A 19,925-nucleotide genomic window follows, 5' to 3' on the forward strand; every position below is an offset into this window, starting at 1 on the left:
TTTCAGCAGAATTAACAATTTAAAAATAAGTCAATTTGACTAGTACGGTATCATCTATAAAGTTTAAATGATTTTAGGCACGGAAACTTGCAAAACTTTCACACTGAAAAATGTATATTTATTTTCTAAGAACTTTGACTTGATTTAATAGTACCAACTATCTTTACAAATAGCAGCATAAATAAGCACTGCAATGAAACTCTCGGACTGTAAAACAGTCTTTAAAATTGAAGGTACACAACCCAAAAATGTGTAGACATTCCATTAAGTAGCTAAGTGAAGTCACTGATGCTTTAGAGCAGCTAATTATGAGTGGAAAAAAGGCAGTTCAGAGCATATATTTCCATGAGAAAATAACTTGTGCTTTGTTGCAACATATGAACATTTCTGAGGAACCAAGTGAATACTTTTAAACCGCAAGAGTTTGCACATTTCACACACTTACCATCATCTTCACATTCCTCCAGTGGTTTTGGCTGCTTGCTCAGGCACCTTGGATCAAGCCATGATGTGGTCTTAGTATTGTGGCTGTGAAGTAAGGTAACATACCTAAGTATTCACACACATTATCCATAATTGTTTCATGGCTCAGGTTACAATATCAAATTATCTGTCAAAATCTATTGTAGAATATTATTTTTCAAAATTGATTTTATTGATCCCTTGAACTAGGTGAATCTAAAGAACGCAGAGTACAATAGTAAATGGTGTGTTATACTGCAAATGCTACATTACAGACAGACAACATAATTCAAACAACATTCTCTGAAAAACAGAGCTCGACTTGAAACTGCTCTTAAGCAGCAATAAAGTCAAAGCAAAATACTGTGATGCTGGAAATCTGAAATAAATCAGAGAATGCTGGAAAATTTCAGCAGGTCTGGCAGCAACTTTGGCGAGAAAAAAAAAAGAGAGTAAACGTTTTCAGTCCTATGATGTTACAAGATCAGTTGGTGTTATAACTGGACAGCAAGATCCCAGAATGGAACCCTATCTCAAAAGATCATAACATTTATTTTCTTTTAAGAAAACGTGGAGTTAGTCACAGGACTGCTAATTATTTTTTGAACATGAATTGTTTTATTAAATGTGAAAAATGTAATTTATGCTCCCTTTAGCTTCACAAATGTATACAGTTTTCAAAGACAACACCCCACTCTGAAACAAAATGGCTGATGCCACTCAACCAATCTTCTGTGGATTTCTACTCAAATTCCCCCCCCCAGATGATTGTTGCATCAGTGTTTCCAAATTCCACTCTCAAAAAAGTTGCGCTTTGTGGTGAATGTATTATGCCAATAATCCACCATTCTATTTGTATCTGTGCTGTTGCTCTTGTATTTGTATCTGTGCTATGCTGTTGACCTTGTGGGCTCCGCCTATGGGCCATTGTATGGCATTATCCAGAGGGGAACATGCAGGGGCCTGTATGGGCTCCGCCCATGGCTCCTCCCCTTGAAGGGAGGTATAAAGAGCAGTCGACCTGTAGGCGGTTCTCAGTATTGGATCAGTCGCAGGCAGGCACTGTTCCAAGTTGATTAAAGCCTCAGTTTACTTCTACTCCCGTCTCGAGTGAATTGACGGTCGCCTTACACTTTAAAATCTTCTTTCAAATTATGCTTTCCATAAGCTGTTTGCATTAAGAGTCCACTCCACATTTAGGCTATCCTTTCAAACAAAGTCTCTGCTCCACCTTTAATAAGGAATCCAGCACCAGGTTTTAAACCTCTCCTTTCAGGCTTCCTTTATCTTGCATTGCAAAATGCATCCACAATTATACACACACCCAGGTACTCAGTCCCCGTCAGAACATTATTGCTTTAAACAATAGAAATAACAACACCAAACCTTACGAGTGCTTCAGATATGTGGCTTGTCTCTAGCCTACCTGAATACCTCCCTGTTCCTTTTTACCTCAATATTCCTGGAGCCTCCTTTCCATTCTGTGTTTTCTAGAACTAACTGTCCTTTAGTTCCCCTGGAGCTTGCTTTTGTGTACCTTACTCTATTGTACGGCATGTCTGCTTCGAGCAGAGATGAAAGCTTTTCACCCTCTCGCGTCCTAGCCCCAACTGCTATAAATCCAGCTAAAACTGAACTCAAAAATCATTTCTACCCTAAAGGTGCTCCTGGTTGCCAAGCAACGACTTTCTACTTCTTCCAGATTGTTTTCTTTTCACACGGTAACCCTTCTGAAGCACAGTAGCACAGTTTGAATTGGCCAAAATTCCCACACATTTGTCCAGCATAACTCTAATCAGAGTTTTACCCTTCCTTACACAGAAACACTAAATTAAACCCATGCAAAACTATACTTCATTTTGAATACCTAACAACACAAGTATAGATCACTTAAAACAACTTCTGTTTTCCTGATAACTCTTCTTCAGCTCTGACGAAGAGCCATACTGACTTGAAATCTTAACTCTGTTTTTCTCTCTCCACAGTTGTGGCCAGGCCTGTTGGGCTTTTCCTGCATTTTCTGTTTCTATTATTACTTAAGAAGCAATGTTAAATCCAAGGCCAGTTAACTGAAATGCCTCTGATTGTACAGTTATATCAATCTTGCAGAAGCAAACAAACAATGGAAACTTTTAATACAGCTATTTCAAGGCACTGACAGCTGCAGTAGCCTTTGGTTCAAAAGCAGTACAATAAGGAAAATATGTAGTTTCTTTCAAATGTCTGTGGAATCTGCAATTGCTTTTGAAAAGAAATTTAAAGTTGGCATCAATTGTAAAGGAACAAGTAGAGTGGGAGACAGAGAGGAAAAGGAAAGGGGGGGGAAGGAAGGTGGGGCGTGTGGAAAAAGGTGGGAGGGGGCGATGGCACACAAAATGAACATGAGGGACACGGGACAAAGCTGCAGGGGAATGGTCTGAGGGCAAGCTAAGGCCCAAACCATACTGTAAATAGACACTTGTAAAGATATAATTGGCCATATTGGGGATTGTAAAATATGCATCCCGACTAAATTGGGGGGGGGGGGGGGGGGGGGGGGGTGCCGCGGCCACAGGTATAGTGAAGACTTGATTGTGAATAAATGTATTGGGGTTTTTTTGGTGTGGTTTTGTAATTTATGAAATGTTGGATGTAAAAATTAAAATTCAATAAAAACATTTTTTAAAAATTGTACAGGGATAAATTGAGATTTTCTTGGTCAATAATAAATACTGGTCCAAGTAACCTGGTCGGCAATCCTCGACCTTGAAGCAGTACAAATAGGAAGTAAATTAGAAAAGAAGCAATGTAGCTGACTTACACAAAGGAGAGCTACTAGTAGTGGAACTAGGGGGTGAAGTCCCATATACTGACACAAAAGAAAGCAGACAAAGGTTGAAAGAGGAACACAAAGAATTCCTTTGGCATGAAACAGTAAATTACTCTCAGGAAGAGTTAATTTTTCTGTTTGGCAGAAATGGAGACAGGAACTCCTGCAAGGCAAAGTTAGAGCTATCCTTTCGAACAAAGCCTCCACCCCACATTTAACTTCTTAAACCAGGAAAAGTGTGTAAATAGTTTGAAGATGCTAAAGATCTGGGTGTTTTCCTTGATGTGACCAAACTGTGAACAGATTTATAGGGATTGGTTTGGTTGAAATGGAACACTAGAAAGCTGCACCATCAGGACTGTCATGACTTGGGGGAAAGAGGGTCAGTAGAAGTGTGTTATGATGATGATAATCATATCCATGAAACTCAGGCATGAAGGCTGTTGTCAGAGTGGACTCCTGACCTATCCTGTGTGAATAGAAAGAGCATGCTGTGGAATTGTGTGGAACAATGTCAAATATGCTGAAGGGGAATGCCTGTAGTTGTGCAAAACATAGTTACATTGTAGAAAAATGAAAATGAAATAAAAATGAAAAAAATGAAAATCGCTTATTGTCACGAGTAGGCTTCAATGAAGTTACTGTGAAAAGCCCCTAGTCGCCACATTCCGGCGCCTGTTCGGGGAGGCTGGTACGGGAACCGTGCTGCTGGCCTGCCTGGGTCTGCTTTCAAAGCCAGCGACTTAGCCCAGTGTGCTAAACCAGCTGGAGCATTTAAAGTGAAATTACCTTTTTCTATTTTAAATATCTTTTGTCTGTTAATTCATATTTAATTTACATTAGTTTGGATTTGTGTTAAACCAAAAGCTACAAAATGTGGAAGCTAGTTGATAAATTTCTTAATTTGAGCTTGTTTGGTATCGTTGGTTATTTTTGCTTTATGGTTCCCACTATGAGGATTGTAATGCATCCTAATCACTGATCTTCTCAGAGAAGAAGGGTGTTGTTTTGAATCACTGATGGAAGAAGCAGCCCTCCGAGATGAATTGTGGCAGATTTAAAATAGAAACAGGTTTCTGAGTTAGATGATCAACTATGATCATATTGAATGGTGGAACAAGATCAAAGGGCTGAATGGCCTACTCCTGAATCTGTTTGCTTTGTTTCTATCTACAATTTTGGTCTTCACATTGAAAGGAAAGTTATATTTACATTGGAAGCAAACAGCAAAGCTTCACTAGACTGGTCCCTGAAATGAGAGGATTGCTCTATGATGAGAGACCGATTAAATTAGGTTTATATTCTCTGGAAATAAAAGAATGAGAGGTAATCTCATTGAGGCATACAAGATTATGAAGGGAGTTGACAGGCCACATATGGAGACATTGTTTCCTCTGACAGGGGAATCTAGAACCGGTGCACAATCTCAGGATAAGAGGCTAATCACTTTGTTCAGATGAGAAGAAAGTTCTTTACTCAAAGTATTGTGAATCTTTGGAATGCTCTACCCCAGAGAGTTGTGGGTCCATATATAGAAACATACATAGAAAATAGAAGCAGGCGTAGGCCATTTTGCCCTTCAAGTCTGCTCTGCCATTCGTTATGATCATGGCTGATCATCAAATTCAATACCCTGATTCCGCCATCCCCCTCTTTCCCTTGATTCCTTCAGCCCCAAGGGCCTCCTTCTTCAAATCCACATTATGGCCTCAACTATTTTTTGTGGTAGTGAATTCCACAGATTTACCACTCTCTGGGTGAAGAAATTTCTCCTCACCTCAGTCCTGAAAGGTTTACCCCTTATCCTCAAACAATGGTTCCTAGTTCTGGACACCCCCATCATTGGGAACACTTTCTGAATCTACCTTGTCTAAGCCTGTTAGAAGTTCATAAGATTCAACGAGATCCTTTCTCAAATGAATATAACCATAACCGACTTAGTCTCTCCTCATATGACATCCCAGGAATCAGCCTGGTAAACTTTTGTTGCACTCCTTCCATTGTAAGAACATTTTACCTCAGATATGGACACAAAACTGCACACAATACTCCAGATGTGGCGTCACAAACACCCTATACAATTGCAGTAAAACAATTGTTTTATGCCTATGCTCAAAACTCTCGCTATGAAGGCCATCATTTGCCTTCTTCACTGCCTGCAGTACCTGCTCACTTACTTTCATTGACGGATTCATCAAAGGATGCACAGGGTCACCAAAGTCTCGCTGAGTTTCCACATCTCTCAATTTACACTCATTCAAATAAAAATCTGCCTTCATATTTTTGCTATTGAAGTGGATATCCACATATTTAGCCACATTATATACACGGTCATAGTATATATTTAAGGCTGAGATAGGCAGATTTTTGGTCTCTTAGGGAATCAAGGGATATGGGGAGTTGGTGGGACAGTGAAGTTGAAACCCAAATCAGCCATGATTGTAGTGAATAGAAAGCTGAACAGATTGTATGGTCTTCTCCTACTTCTTTTTCTTACATTCTTATGAACCCGCAGCCTTCTGATTCAGAGGCAAGGCTGCTGCCTCTGAGCCAAACTTTTTCATTTAAACTGAGTGTGAAGTAATTGGAATAATAATGACTGAAACAGTGGGAAAGCTAGGAATCAATCCAGATTGAGCAAGGAAATAGTGGTGAGAAAAAAATGAATGAGTGTTCTTTGCTCAAACAAGTAGTAGAACAGTTTGTGGAGAGAAAGTCTGCTGTTAACCACTTATATAAAATTGATAAGACAGTTGGATAAAATTAATCCAGTCAAATTAAATCCAACATAATGTTTTTTTTCTGTTTTGATAATCCTGCATCGTGTTCTTTTCATAGATCACTTTCATGCTCGCTGTCCTACAATGGCCTACTGGGTCCAGCACCTCTGTCATCTCCTGCAGCCCTCCGAGAACACTGCATTCTTCCAATTCTGATTCTTGCATTCCCACTTTCTATTGCCCCATCATTAATAGGCTTACCACCAGCTAAAGCTTTGGATTTCCCAAGCTAAACCTTTCTGCCTCTCCTCCCTTTGGTTGCACTTTAATACCCAACTCTTTGGCCAAACTCTTTGTCACCTTTCCTAATATCTCCAGTGTCAAATTTTCACCGAATCATTGAATTTTGCTGTATGTCAACACTCCTGTGAAGCACTTTGGACAATTTTACTATGTTAAAAGTGACTTCTAAATGTTTGTTGTTGCTGTTGAGATGTTCTATTTCCTGGCATCTGCTGATGCATCTCTCCATTATGGTATCAGAACTTGTATGGAAAAAAAAACGTTGGCACTACATCAATTGCTATTTTCCCAAACTGGGAAGTCTTGACCATGACCTCTCTCCCTGTTCGATCAAAGCCAAGAACCCATTCCACGGGGAATGCTGGATTAAAAACCTGTGGTATGCCACACATCAGTGTCAGTGTTAATAGCATAATCAGCAACAATATATCTTTGAAATAGAGCTTCTTTTTGCCAGTGAGTATTTTCCTATCCCAGCACATTGAAAATATAACTGATAAATCATTTTGTTACCAATGCAAATGTGCTTAATTTTCCCAAGTCAATAAAAAAATGAATCTACAATGAATGAAATCAATAATCCTTCATAGAGTTATGGCTCACACAATGCCAATGTGCTAAATAAAAACAAAACTCACTCAATAAAGTAGACTTCCCCATTTTCAGTAAATGCCATTTCCAAGTTGTCAGGCAATGGACCAAGGTTGTCTGCTGTGAGATCGGAGTTCTGTTGCTGAGGCAGCTCTGTGCAATGGATATTGGAGCTATTGAGGTTGTTGTACTGAGGTGCCACTTCTTTGGGAACGTGCGTGTTTTGTTCGTCTTGTTCACTAGAATCTAAAAACAACCAGCAGAACATCAAAGCCATAAAAAAACATTTTTTACTGTTTTGTCCTAGAATATTAAAGAATTCAAGAATTATATACTAACACTGCAGACTAAAATAGAATAAATGGTCAATTTTCAAGTGCAAAGGAGTGAAAAGAATACATATTCAAAATTGTATCGATGAACAAAGTTGATATCATTGAACATGCCAACAACATTTTTCCATTTCCATTCAAATGGGTTTGCAGACTGACCACCACATAATCAGAAATAATGTCAAAACTGTTAACCCTGTCATCACCTCTCCTGTGAACTGACGGTAACTTCTGAAATTTCCACAGATGAATGGGGAGATGCAGAAGTTGCTATCAGTGATTATATCCTTCGCCAGAGAGCACATTGTTGACTTCCCCCAGACAATATGGAAATCACTGGGCTGGCAACAACTTCCACTTTACACGATTAATCTTGCTGTAAAATTCCTTGAAAATGTTAAATGTTAAATCTTGTTAAATGAAGGGTTTTCATGGCTTTACCGCTGAACAAGCCTCACTAAATCTGAAGGAGTAATTTTGTATTATTTGAATATCAAATTTCTCCATTATGACAAAATATTTCACATTCTTAAAATAATTTTTTTCAAGTTTGTTTCTGATGTTTTAGCTTCTATCTTAGTCTGATGCCCTATTCATTTATTTTGCGATCTGTAAATAATATTTCTAAGTTAAAAACAAAGAGATTGATTCAGTGTCTTTTGCTCCCTGCTTTGATGTTCTTGAGTATATATCAATGTGAGTGGCCCCTTATCCTTCCTGATGACATCACTGTTGCTGGGCACCTGGAGACCTTCTTGACTTGGTACCAGAAACAAACTGACATGGGGTAAAAGAAAATCCAAGCCACATGGACGGCTAAGCCTTTGTGGACAGCTCTCATCAAGGTCAAGGCACCGGGCACTGCCTCGCTGCTGACAACTAAATTCAGTCCATTAAACAAATCAAGAGCCTGATAGCCAATTCACAAAGGAAGTTCTGAATGTAAAGTTGATCCATTATCTAATCGTAGGTAAAGAATTTTCACTGAGCCAAATTATCCATCACATTCACCAGAGACGGCCATTTTGCCCAGTGAGCGACAATTAGATGGTATTCAATAACTCATCTGTATCCCCTAATTAAATTTCATAGAAGGTACTGATGTTAAAAAAGATATCATAGAAAATATTCAAAGCAACACAGATAACTGTGGATAAATACCCTCCCTCCAGTTTAACATAATTGAAAATACCTAGACTATCATTGTAGAAAGCAATTCCCAAGGAAAATGCACAACCTGGGACTCAAACGAAAGGTTATATTGCAACGCTTTCTATTTTAAAAAATCCAATGTCACGATTCTCATCTTATTTACAAAGAGATCAGTTTAATTGCCTATGTACTCTTTAGCCTGGCCAACAGCATTGGCAGCAGATTTCCTGATTTACATATATACACAATTGATTACTTCATTTAATAGAAACAGCACATTGTGTGCTGCAATGCAGTTTTACTGCCAAATAACTCTGTGATGTACTGACGGTCTTTACAATTAAAAATGTTTATGAAAAATGAAACAATCAGGAATGCGGACCTTTACATATCATTGGGAAAAAAAACTGTATTGGTGTAACAGCTTATCACCTTTCAGAAATAGCTCAGAGTGCTTCATGTTACAGTGAATAACTTTAAAATGCAGTGTCTTACTGATATGTACACAAACACAGTAGCTATTTTACACACAGGCTCCAAAACAAGAATAGAATAAATGAATGATAAATCTCTTATTCACTGGGTTGCTCAAGGAATATGGCCTTACTTTGCTTCTTACAAATAGAATTTTTATCACATTACAATCCCAGACCATACCCCAACAGTGGCTAGGATACTGGACCGAAACTCCAATATTTTAGTTTATTTTGAGAGACGGTGTAGAAAGAATGATCCGCTCCAGGAGTGATTGTACGGAAAAATAGGGATTTGCTATTTTAAAACAAAACTTTATTATCAACACAATAATAAACTCTTCAACATTACACACGGAAATAGCATACAAATACCCCTTAAACAATCCTACTAAATACAGTAAGTACAATGCCCTTACTATCTTTCTTCCCAATTAAACAACAGGATAGGAAAATAAACATACAGCCCTCACTCCATCATACATCCCACTGGCAGAAAGTAATACTTGCCTTCCAGAACAAATTTGGCTCCTGTTGGGACCCCTGGATGTCTTCAAAAAGCTGTTTCAACTGGTTTGTTTCAGCTTCCCCCTTGTGCTAAGGTAAGCCTGTACTGCATTAAATACCACTAATCCTTTTAACTATCCTACTGTGAGAGGAAAAAGGCTTTACTTGTGGCCTAAAGGATAGACAGATCAGACCTCAGCTCAAAAGCTTTCTCTAAATGTCTGAATGCCTCAAGCTGAAACCAAATCAACTCCCCAGGCTGCAAACACATCGGGCTGGATTCCTCTGCCCAGCCCGCTGCAAGATTGCCACAAGCGGGGCGTGGACTATGTCAAGGTCCATTTACAGGATCTTAATCTCCTTACTACTCCATATTGTACACAAGTAAACCTTACCCTCGCAAATAAAATCCTTGAAAGGTTCTGGTATCTGCTTATCCACCAGCCTTTGCTCTGGTGCACCTCTTCCACGGGGACAATGTTTCCTTGAAAGGTTCTGGTATCTGCTTATCCACCAGCCTTTGGTCTGGTTGTACACTCTGGTGCACCTCTTCCACGGGGACAATGTTTTTCTTCCCACTTTAATAAACATCACTGGCTTATCCTGTTTTACCGAGTCAGTCGTCCCAGTACTTTTCTTAAGCCACCAACACTATGACTTTGCATGTCAAACTTTATTACAATGAAATATTTGATCTCACTTCCACTATTGTAGTTTTCCGTTTTACTCTGAGGCACACTCACCAACTAAACTTCCTTTGCATTAACCACCTGTAAATTTCTAGTTTTCCCAGTTTCTATCCTTCACAGATTTAAATTGGTGTCAAAAAACATATTTTGCTTTGTGAAACAATTCAAAAACATCTGCCATTTCTACTGCCAGTCTAGCAGTTTAAATTATTTGCACTTCCACATGCATTTTCACTAACTGCGAGAAGCGAATCTTTAAATTCCTTCAAAACAAGGAATTATAGTTAAGATCCCGGACGAACCCACAATTTTAATACGATCCCTGACCAAATCCAAACAGTGGCTAGGACACTAGTCCAAAGCCCTAATATTTTCATTTATGTTGTAAGACTGTGCGGTAAGAACACTTCGGTCCAGGAGTAATTGCACAAAAAAAATAGGGAATTGTTTTTAAAAAAAAACAAAACTTTATTGTTAACACAATATTAAACTCTTTAACATCATACCTGAAAATGGCTTGCAATTACCCCTTAAACAATCCTACTCAACACAGTAACAAAACTCTGAATTACCATCTCTTTCCCAATTAAACAACAAGAAAGAAAAAAAATAACATACAGCTGTCAATCCATCCTACATCCCATTGGCACAGAGCAATGATTGCTTTCCAGAACATATTTGGCTCTTGTTAGAACCTCTGTAGACTCTGGTTGGATGACTTCAAAAAACTGTTGCAGCTGGTTTGTTTAGACAAGTCTGCAGTGCTTTATATATTATCATTTTAAAAATCTATTCCACTATGGGAGAAAAACAATTTACTTGCAGTCTAAAGAATGGGCCGATAAGACCTTAACTTAAAAGTTTTCTCAAAAAGTCTGAATGCTTTCCCCAAGCTAAAAACAAATTAACTCCCCAGGCCGAAAACACATTAACGCCCTTGGGTATCCCCCTAGTCAGAAAACAGTGCATTAGCCTTGTCTTTTATGATCGTAATTTCACCTCTGGCTCCTAAAAGCTATCTGGTATTGCAAAACAAGATTATTTTAAAAACCTGAGTACTGCAGTCAAACACTGCCCAGGCTTTTAACCCTTCAGTTTCAAATGTTTATAATCCAATACATCCAAAATAATACATTTGTCATAATCAAGTCAAATGGCCAGAACAGGCAGGAAAGTCTTTAGCTTGGAATCTCATCTGAAGAACGGCATTGTAAAAATGGAGCAGTCACTCAATACTACATTGGAATATTACCCTGGATTATATATATATATATATATATAAATGTAAGTTTTTGTAGATGTGTGTAGTTTTCCTTACGGCAGAAAATGAAAGGGTTAACAAAAGACAAATGCACCAAACTACTGAATTAAGGAACTATTTGTTCCAAGTGTCTGGCCAGAGGGAAGGATTTTAAGGAGGGTCGAAAGGTGGGGAGTGAGAGATGGTCAAGCAGCAAGGTTTAGGCTGTAAATTTCAGACAATGGGGTTGAGGCTGCTGAAGACAAAACCACCAATTATGTAGTAGAAGAGGAGGAGGTGCATAAGGGTCCAGACATTTAAGGATTTTTTTCAGGAACTGCAATAGGTTTCCATGTCAGAATGGGGTGTGACTTAGAGGAAACCTTTCCCAGTGGTGGTGCTCCCATGTACATGCTGTTCTTTCCCTACTAGATGATAGAGGTCATGGGCTTGGAAGGTGCTCTCGAAGGTACCTTGCTGAGCTGTTGCAGTCAACAGTGCAGGAAGTAGATGTTGGAAGTTGTGGGTGGGGTGTCAATGAAGGGAGCTACATTCTCCTGGATGGTGCCGCACTTTGTATGCTGTTGGAGCTGCATTCAGGCTAGTGGAGATCACACCTCTGTCTTGTACCTTATAGATGATGGACAGGGTTTGGGGTTCAGGTGTCGAGTTATTCTTCGCAGAATTCCCAGTCTTTGACCTGCTCTTGTAGTGAATTATTGTATCATAGAATCCCACCAGTGCAGAAGGTCATTCAGCCCATTGAGTCTGCACCGACCCTTTGAAGGAGCACTCTATCCATATCCACCCCACCCTATCCCTGCACCCCATGACCTAACCTGCACAACCCTGGAAACTGAAGGGCAATTTAGCATGGCCAATCCACCAAACCCACACATCTTTTGGACTGTGGGAGAAGCACCAGAGGAAACCCATGCAAACACGGGCATAAAGTGCAAACTCCACTCAGTCACCCAAGGATGGAATTGAATCCGGGACTCTGAGGAAGCAGTGCGAACCACTGAACCACCTTGACACCACATATGGCTAGTCTAGTTCAGATTCAGCTAATGGTAACCCCCAAGAGTTGATGGAGGGGTATTCAACAATGGTAATGCCATTGAATGTCAAGTGGGTGGTTAGATTCTCTTACTTGCTGGAGAATGTCATTGCCTGGCACTTACATGGCACAAATGCCACTTGCCACTTAGCAGCTCAAGTCTGAATAATGCCTCGGTCTTGCTGCTTATGGGAATGGACTGTTACATTATCTGAGGAGTCAGGAATGGTGCTGAACATTGTGAAATCAAATCATCAGCAAACAAAACTACTTCCGACCTTAGGCTGGAGGGAAGATCATTGACGAAGCAAATGAAGGTGTCTGGGCTAGGACACCCCATGTGGACCTCCTGCAGTGATGTCCTGGGATTGAATTTACTCCAACCATCTTCCTTTGTGCTGAGTATGCCTCTTGTATACATCTTTCTAAAATATTGATACGTATTTATCTCTGAAATATGTCTTTGCCAGTGTATACCATCATTTATTTGTTCATTCCATCTTGTTCTAATATTTTAAGCAAATTTTAATGCATTCAATAATCTCGCACTTTGGTTTAGGCAAGACAATTAGATTTGCAGGTAGCTGATAGTTTACCTGTAAAACTACTATTCATTTCAGGGTTTTCTTCATCATCTTCATTTTCTGGCTGCACTATTCCAGCATTTTGCATATCATTGTATGACTTGCTTCGTTTTGGAGTTGGCTTTGTGCCAGACAGAGGGCCTCGCAAAGCATCACTGGTAATTACTTCCCCACTGAGTGGCTGGCTTGGAGGTTTGGGTGTTCCATAATAGTTACCTAGGCAACGGGAACAAATTTACATGTTAAATTCAGAAATTGAGAAAACTTGTTAAAAGCTGAGCTGCCATTATTTTCTTTCCCCTTGAAATAGATTTTAAACAACTATTATTTCCTTCCTTGCTTCCTTTAATCAAAGGGCAACAGCTTTGTCTGGCCATCAGTACCAAATGGATCAAAAGGAGGTACCCATTTATTTATTTTACAACATTTACTATTAACTCATTTAACACCTGTGGAAATTTCTAGTTTCCACAAAATACCTGCACTTTATTTCTTCACATTGTGCTATGCGTTGAATTTTGTGATTAGCAGTGAAGCCATGCACTCACTGCCAACCTTGAAGAAAGCTGCCTCCAAAGATCTTGTGATCTGTGTGGAGTAGACTTCTTCTTTACTGACTGCAGCTTAAATCTGGCACCAAGTCAAGGGGATATCTTGGCATGCAGAAGCCATGACGAAATCAAGCCGAGGAAGAAGCCAATCACATTGAAGTATACTCATAGACAACAAACCAGGAAATGAAAAGCACCGAAACATAGAAACTCAGCAACCAGGAGCAAGAGTGGGCCATTTGAACCTACAAGCCTGTTCCGCTTGCTATTCAATATGATCGTGGCTCGATCTCAATGCCATCTTCCCACCTTCTCCTCGTACCCCTTGATGCAATTAAAATCTAAAAATGTATTAATCTCTTTCTCGAATACATTCAGTGACCTGTCCTCCACAACCTTCTGTGGCAGACTTTTCCACAGCTTCACTACACTTTTGAGTTCATAGCTCAGTCCTAAATGGTCTACCACTTATCCCTAGACTTTGCCGCCTGGTTCAAGATTCCCCAACCAGGAAAAACATCCTCCCTGCACCTAATTTGTCGATCCCTGTGTTTTGTACATTTCAATCAAATCTCATCCTTCTAAATTCCAGTGAATACAGGTCCAGCTGAAACAATTTCTCTTCACAGGACTGTCCTGCCAATCCCCGTATTAGCCGGGTGAACCTTTGCTGCACTCCCTCTGTGGCAAATATATCCTTTCTTAGGGAGGGAGACCAAAACTGCATGTGACTCCAGGTTGGTCTCAACAAGGCCCTGTATTACTGCAGTAAGACATCTCTACTTCTGAACTCAAATCTTTCCTAATCGCTTGCTGCACCTACCTCTCCACTTTCATTGACTGGTGTGCAAGGGCACGCCGATCCTTTTGTCCATCCACACTTTTCAATATATCACCATTTAAATAATACTTTCTGGTTTTCACATCAAAGCGTATAACTTCACATTTAGTCACGTTGTACTGCAGCTGCCATTTGTTTGCCCTCTCACTCAAATTGCCGGAATCACTTTGAAGCCTCCTTGCAATTTCTTCGCAACTCACAATTCCACCCAGGTTTGTGTCGTCAGCAAATTTGAAAATGTTACATTTGGTTCCCTCATCCAGGTCAGATATATATCATGAACAGTTGAGGCCCAAGCGCTGATCCCTGCAGGACCCCACTAGTTACAGCCTGTCACTTGAAAAAAAGAACCATTTATTCCCACTCTCTGCTTTCTGTCTGTCAACCAATTCTCGTTCAATGTCAATACATTACCCTTATCCCATGTGCTTTAATCTTGTGCACTAATTTCTTATGAGGGACGCTATCAAACGCCTTCTAAAAGTCCAAATACAGCACATCCACTGGCTATCTCTTATCTATTCTATGAGTTACATCCTCGAAAAATTCCAATAGATTTGTTAAGCATGGTTTGTCTTTCATAAACCCATGCTGGCTTTGTCCAATCTTGTTGATGCTTTTCAAATGTTCTTTATAACGTCTTTTATAATAGACTCTAGCATCTTACCCACTACTGATGTCAGGTCTACTGGTCTGTAACCCCTTTTGTCTCCCTCCCTTTTTAAATACTGGGGTTATATTTACCACCTCCAATCTGTGGGAACTGCTCTAGAGTCTATAGCAATTTGGGAGATGATCAATGCATCCAATATTTCCAGAGCCACTTCCTTGTATACACTGGGATGGAGATTATCAGGCCTTGGTCATGTGCCAGCCTTTAACCCCATTAATTTCCCCAGCACCATTTCCTTACTAATACTGATTTCTTTCAATTCTTCCCTCTCATCAGATTCTTGGTTTCCTAATATATTTGGGAGGTTATTTGTGCTCTCATTTGTGAAGATAGAACCAATGTATGTGTTCAATTCTTCTGCCATTTCTTTGTTCCCCATCATAATTTCCCTGATTTCTGACTGTAAAGGATCTACATTTGTCTTTGCTAATCTTTCTTTGTTAAAATATTTATAGAAGCGTTTACAGTCAGTTCCTATGTTCTCTGAATTGTTACTCTCATATTCTATTTTCCCCCTCTTTATAAAATGTTTTGTCCTCTTTTACTGAATTCCAAAATGTTCCCAATGCCGAGACCTGCTGCTCTTTTCTGGCATTGGATTTAAGATGTTCCCTAATTTCATTTGAAAGCGATGGTTGAACTACCGTTCCTCTTTTATTTTTGCATCAGACAGGAATGAATAATTGTTGTAATTCATGCACACATCCGTTAAATATGAACCATTGCCTATCTACCGTCAACCTCTTTAGTAGGTTACCCGAATCTATCCTTGTTAATTCGCGCCTCATTACTTCATAGTTCTCAGGGCCCATGTTTCAGATTCGACAACTTCACTCCTCATTTTAATGGAGAATTCTATCGTATTATGGTTGCCCTTTCCCAAGGGACCCTGCACAACAATTCCTAAACTTTTAATTTAAATCAAGAGGTGATGGGATAAATTGCGATGATTGGATTAAAGTAGAAGCTACAATCTTATCAGTATACATTGAAAACTTTTTAAAAATAAGAATTTTCTTTCATCATTCCACTTAATTTAAAATTAGTTTTCCAGGGTCAGTAAAGGTAGTTAGTAGTAATTGTGAGCTTAGTACATAAATTAAAAACCTAATTCAACAAGATGTATTTCAAGGGCTGCAGTGAGATGAACATTTTTTGTTTCATGAGATGTGATGTCACTGGCAAGTGTTGCCCATTCCTAATTGCCCTTGAGAACGTCACCTTCTTGAACTGATGCAGTCCAGTTAACAGTGTAAAAGTGGAAATTTATTTTGATAATTCACTGACTGCTTAGCGATCGCAATCTGGTGGAATTTCAACAGCACATCCTCAGGAGGAATGTAGGATCATTAACTTCTGAATTTCCATGTTATTCTCTACATGTGTTGACTCCCACAATTGCTATCAATTTCAGAGGAGTAATGGCCTGAAATGCTGACAGTTTTGCTGTCATTACCACTGTAAAAATCTGGGTCAACATCTTGCTCTGCAATTTTGCACTGGCTTTAAGAATAATAGTCATATGAGTTGAGCACTCACAATTGCTAGTTTTTCATATTTTTTAAACAATGAAGGCAGGCAAAATAAAGACCGCTGTCAGGTATGTTCTGCGTGCACAGATTTTAATCTCAAAGACTTTGAGCTTCTGATCTATCTTGTGCTCCAGGTATTCTTCTTCGCATCTAGTCCTTCATCATTGCCATTGAAAAATAAACTAGGTTTGAGGATAATTCCAGTTCTTGACTGGAGCTTTTTCTACAGTTTTGGAAACTGTAGAATCAGCTTTATTGGAGTATTAGAATAAAGAGAGATTTTGAAGGTAACGCACCATACAGAAATCCATTTTAACAAGATAGTACGTAAGGAATTTTAGGGGGGATTATAAAGAACTGTAAGCTCATATCAATCAGATTCAATGAAGGGTGGGAGTGTGGGGGGGGGGGGGGGGGTTGCAGTGCAGGGAGGCGTACAAAATCAGTCTATTTACGCATAGTGTCAGTGTCTTCAGGGAGCATAGCGATGGTTGTATTCTAAGAAAACTGGCAGGAGCTTTAATAAAGGTGACAGTTTTCATTGACTAATGCCTTCAGGAATCATTTCACCAACATCAAGTGGTTTGTGGAATATGGCATTGTCCTTGTACATGTCTTTGGGAGATGGCGATAGTTACCCTGGTGATGTTGTCATTGGTTGAGAGGGTGATCTTGTAGAAAACTGTCATGTCCATGGATGCATTCCTGTGAGCTCAAAGATGATGAAACCTGACAGCAGCCAAGTGGAGATCATTTATAATAATCATTTAAAAAAAAATTTAGAATACCTAATTCATTTTTCCAATTAAGGGGCAATTTAGCGTGGCCAATTCACCTAGCCTGCCCATCTTTGGGTTGTGGGGGCGAAACCCACGCAAACGCGGGAAGAATGTGCAAACTCCACACGGACAGTGATCCAGAGTCGGGATCGAACCTGAGACCTTGGTGTCGTGAGGCAGCAGTGCTAACCCACTGCGCCACCAGGCTGCTCCCATTTATAATAATCATGAGATTTGGCAGCATTAAATAACTGTGGATGTTCTCAATTAATTCATTTATCAGTATGTTACCTAAATAGTTAAAGATGGCGATACAACCAGGTCAAAATGTTGTCAAAAGACAACATTCAAAAGAAAACTCCAAAATGTTACTAAATCACCACCGAACAGTTCAATCACCGTTAACTATATTTGCATTGAACAGCATAATTATTTTGCATTAAAAAGGATTCATGAATGCCCTTTTGTTAGACAACTAGTCCCTTTCCAGATTCTAATATATTAAAAGGCCAGACTCCGCTGCTTTTAATTTTATGTCAAGAGTTGACACACTCAGACAAATCTTTGAAGCAAATAAGATGTGGCTGAAGCTTAAAAGGATGTGTGCTGTCTTATAATGTAGTAACTTCTCTCCTGTATATCCCACAAACAACCTTAAAGTTTCTTGGAAGAAGAATGGTACAATGCCTGAGACGACTTTGAGATAGGGGCAGAGGGCAGCACGGTGGCGCAGTGGTTAGCATTGCTGCCTACGGCGCTGAGGACCCGGGTTCGAATCCCGACTCTGAGTCACTGTCCGTGAGGAGTTTGCACATTCTCCCCGTGTCTGCGTGGGTTTCACCCCCACAACCCAAAGATGTGTAGGATAGGTGGATTGGCCACGCTAAATTGCCCCTTAATTGGAAAAAATAATTGGGTACTGTAAATTTTTAAAAATAGAGATAGGGGCAGAAAGCACAGTATGTGGCATGATACAAAAAATGAGATATGTAACATGTACCAGACGTGCTCGCTGTCAGGTGAGCCAATTGCATCACAGTGAAGAGACTAAAAATCGGAAAACAACACATTGAATTTAAGGAACTGGCAGGACACTGGAATTGGGATTCCATTACTAATAAATATCCCCAATGGAAATGTTCATGTCACAATCCAGTGAAGCCATTGTCCAATTTTACTCAGTTGCTTCCAAGGCCAAATTACCTGCTGACACGCTCTGTTGAGGATGTTCTGCTGAAAGGATAACGTAAAGAAGGCCTACTAATGGGCAGAGATCCTAATATGAGCCTTCATGGGAGGAAGGAACTAACACTTAATCACACTTGCTTTAGGTGAATCTTACCAATTTTCAATCCCTTGTTGATTAAACACCAATAAACACCGGAATTCTGAGCAGAGTCCAAATCCTCAGTAACTGGAGTTTAAAATTGCTTCTTGCCATGCCTGCTTTTAGTTTTGCTAAAAATGGAACTTATCAAATTTTTGGAAAAGGTACAGGGATATACCATGTCTGAATCCTGCAACTACAGAATATAAATATCATTTGCGTTTTTATATCTTATTTTAGTTTCGGACCTTGCAACGCCCAGGTTACAAAATTACACAAGATACAAATTTGGAACATGAATAGATTGCCGCAGATTATTCAACCGTTCCTTGTTGAATACCAAGTGATACTTTGACTTGTGGGTCAGTAAGCATTGGAGAGTATGTTTGTGACAGAATCACGGATTGTTTTCAATCCTAACTTCTCCAAACAAAAATTGGAAGATTTTGCTTTCCTTCCAAGACAAACCTCACACCTTGTATGGCAGAGTGTGGACAGTGTCACATTGATCAACACAACTTACTCTCCAAGCATAACTATCAAGGGAAGTACCCAGATCTGTAATTTAATAATTTGTAAATTATTATATCGAGTGCAAGCTGATGATTTTGGATAGAAACAGGAGTTCAACAAAACATGGATCACGCCAGGAGAATGAGTTAACGACCCCCAGTTTGGACACCAATTATAATAGTTCTTCCATATCAGCAACAAAGGTGTTCAATGACCAACTCCAGATGCTGTGTCACATTTAGTGTTTTCTATCTGTCATACCCTGAACCAAATACCAATTCAAATACTCACATATAAATTAATGAGAAATGTAACTTGTGTATAATTTAAAAATAATAGACCCACTACTGCAGGCAATTTTCAAATTTCACTGCTGGTCCGTAAACTTGAGTGGGCCAATGGAAATAAAAAATTGGGTGGCTTCTACAAAATTTGGGCAATTTCCTCTGCTCATTTATTACGCAAACAGTAAAGGTGGAAACTACCCACTGTATATTGCCTATGGGCTCCTTTCAATTAATTTTCTGTTCTTCTCCTGAGGTCCCAGTAAAGCTCACACGTTGTGTTGATTATTCCCTCCCTCCTTCTTGGTGCTGTTGGGACTTGGATTTGGCACATAATTAAGAATGTACAGCCAGAACAAACTGGGAAGGGCTGCCGTGAAAAGACAGAAATGTGGCACGCCAGTAATGTCCAACAGAGACTCCCAGTGAATTGATTTCACTGCAGACCTTGCTGTTGCAGCAGGTAGCGGACATCAGCAGATTCTGGAAAGAACTAAATTCAA

The 19,925-nt window shown here is 39.5% G+C and overlaps 1 protein-coding gene across 17 annotated transcripts in view; it reads right to left on the bottom strand.

The window, feature by feature from the left end:
• magi1b (membrane associated guanylate kinase, WW and PDZ domain containing 1b) overlaps positions 1-19,925 on the bottom strand; it is a 535,264-nt gene that overhangs the window by 108,285 nt on the left and 407,054 nt on the right. For 16 of the 17 annotated variants that reach the window (XM_038810577.1, XM_038810576.1, XM_038810589.1 and 13 more), the window contains 3 exons: positions 12,935-13,138; positions 6,933-7,131; positions 446-528 (listed from right to left, as the gene is read on the bottom strand). In XM_038810577.1, coding sequence (XP_038666505.1) covers positions 446-528; positions 6,933-7,131; positions 12,935-13,138 — 486 coding nt within the window. The remainder of the gene's footprint in view (positions 1-445; positions 529-6,932; positions 7,132-12,934; positions 13,139-19,925) is intronic. The other variant, XM_038810581.1, reaches the window with a different exon arrangement.

Source organism: Scyliorhinus canicula, chromosome 11, assembly GCF_902713615.1.
Source record: "Scyliorhinus canicula chromosome 11, sScyCan1.1, whole genome shotgun sequence".
Taxonomy (NCBI): Eukaryota; Metazoa; Chordata; class Chondrichthyes; order Carcharhiniformes; family Scyliorhinidae; genus Scyliorhinus; species Scyliorhinus canicula.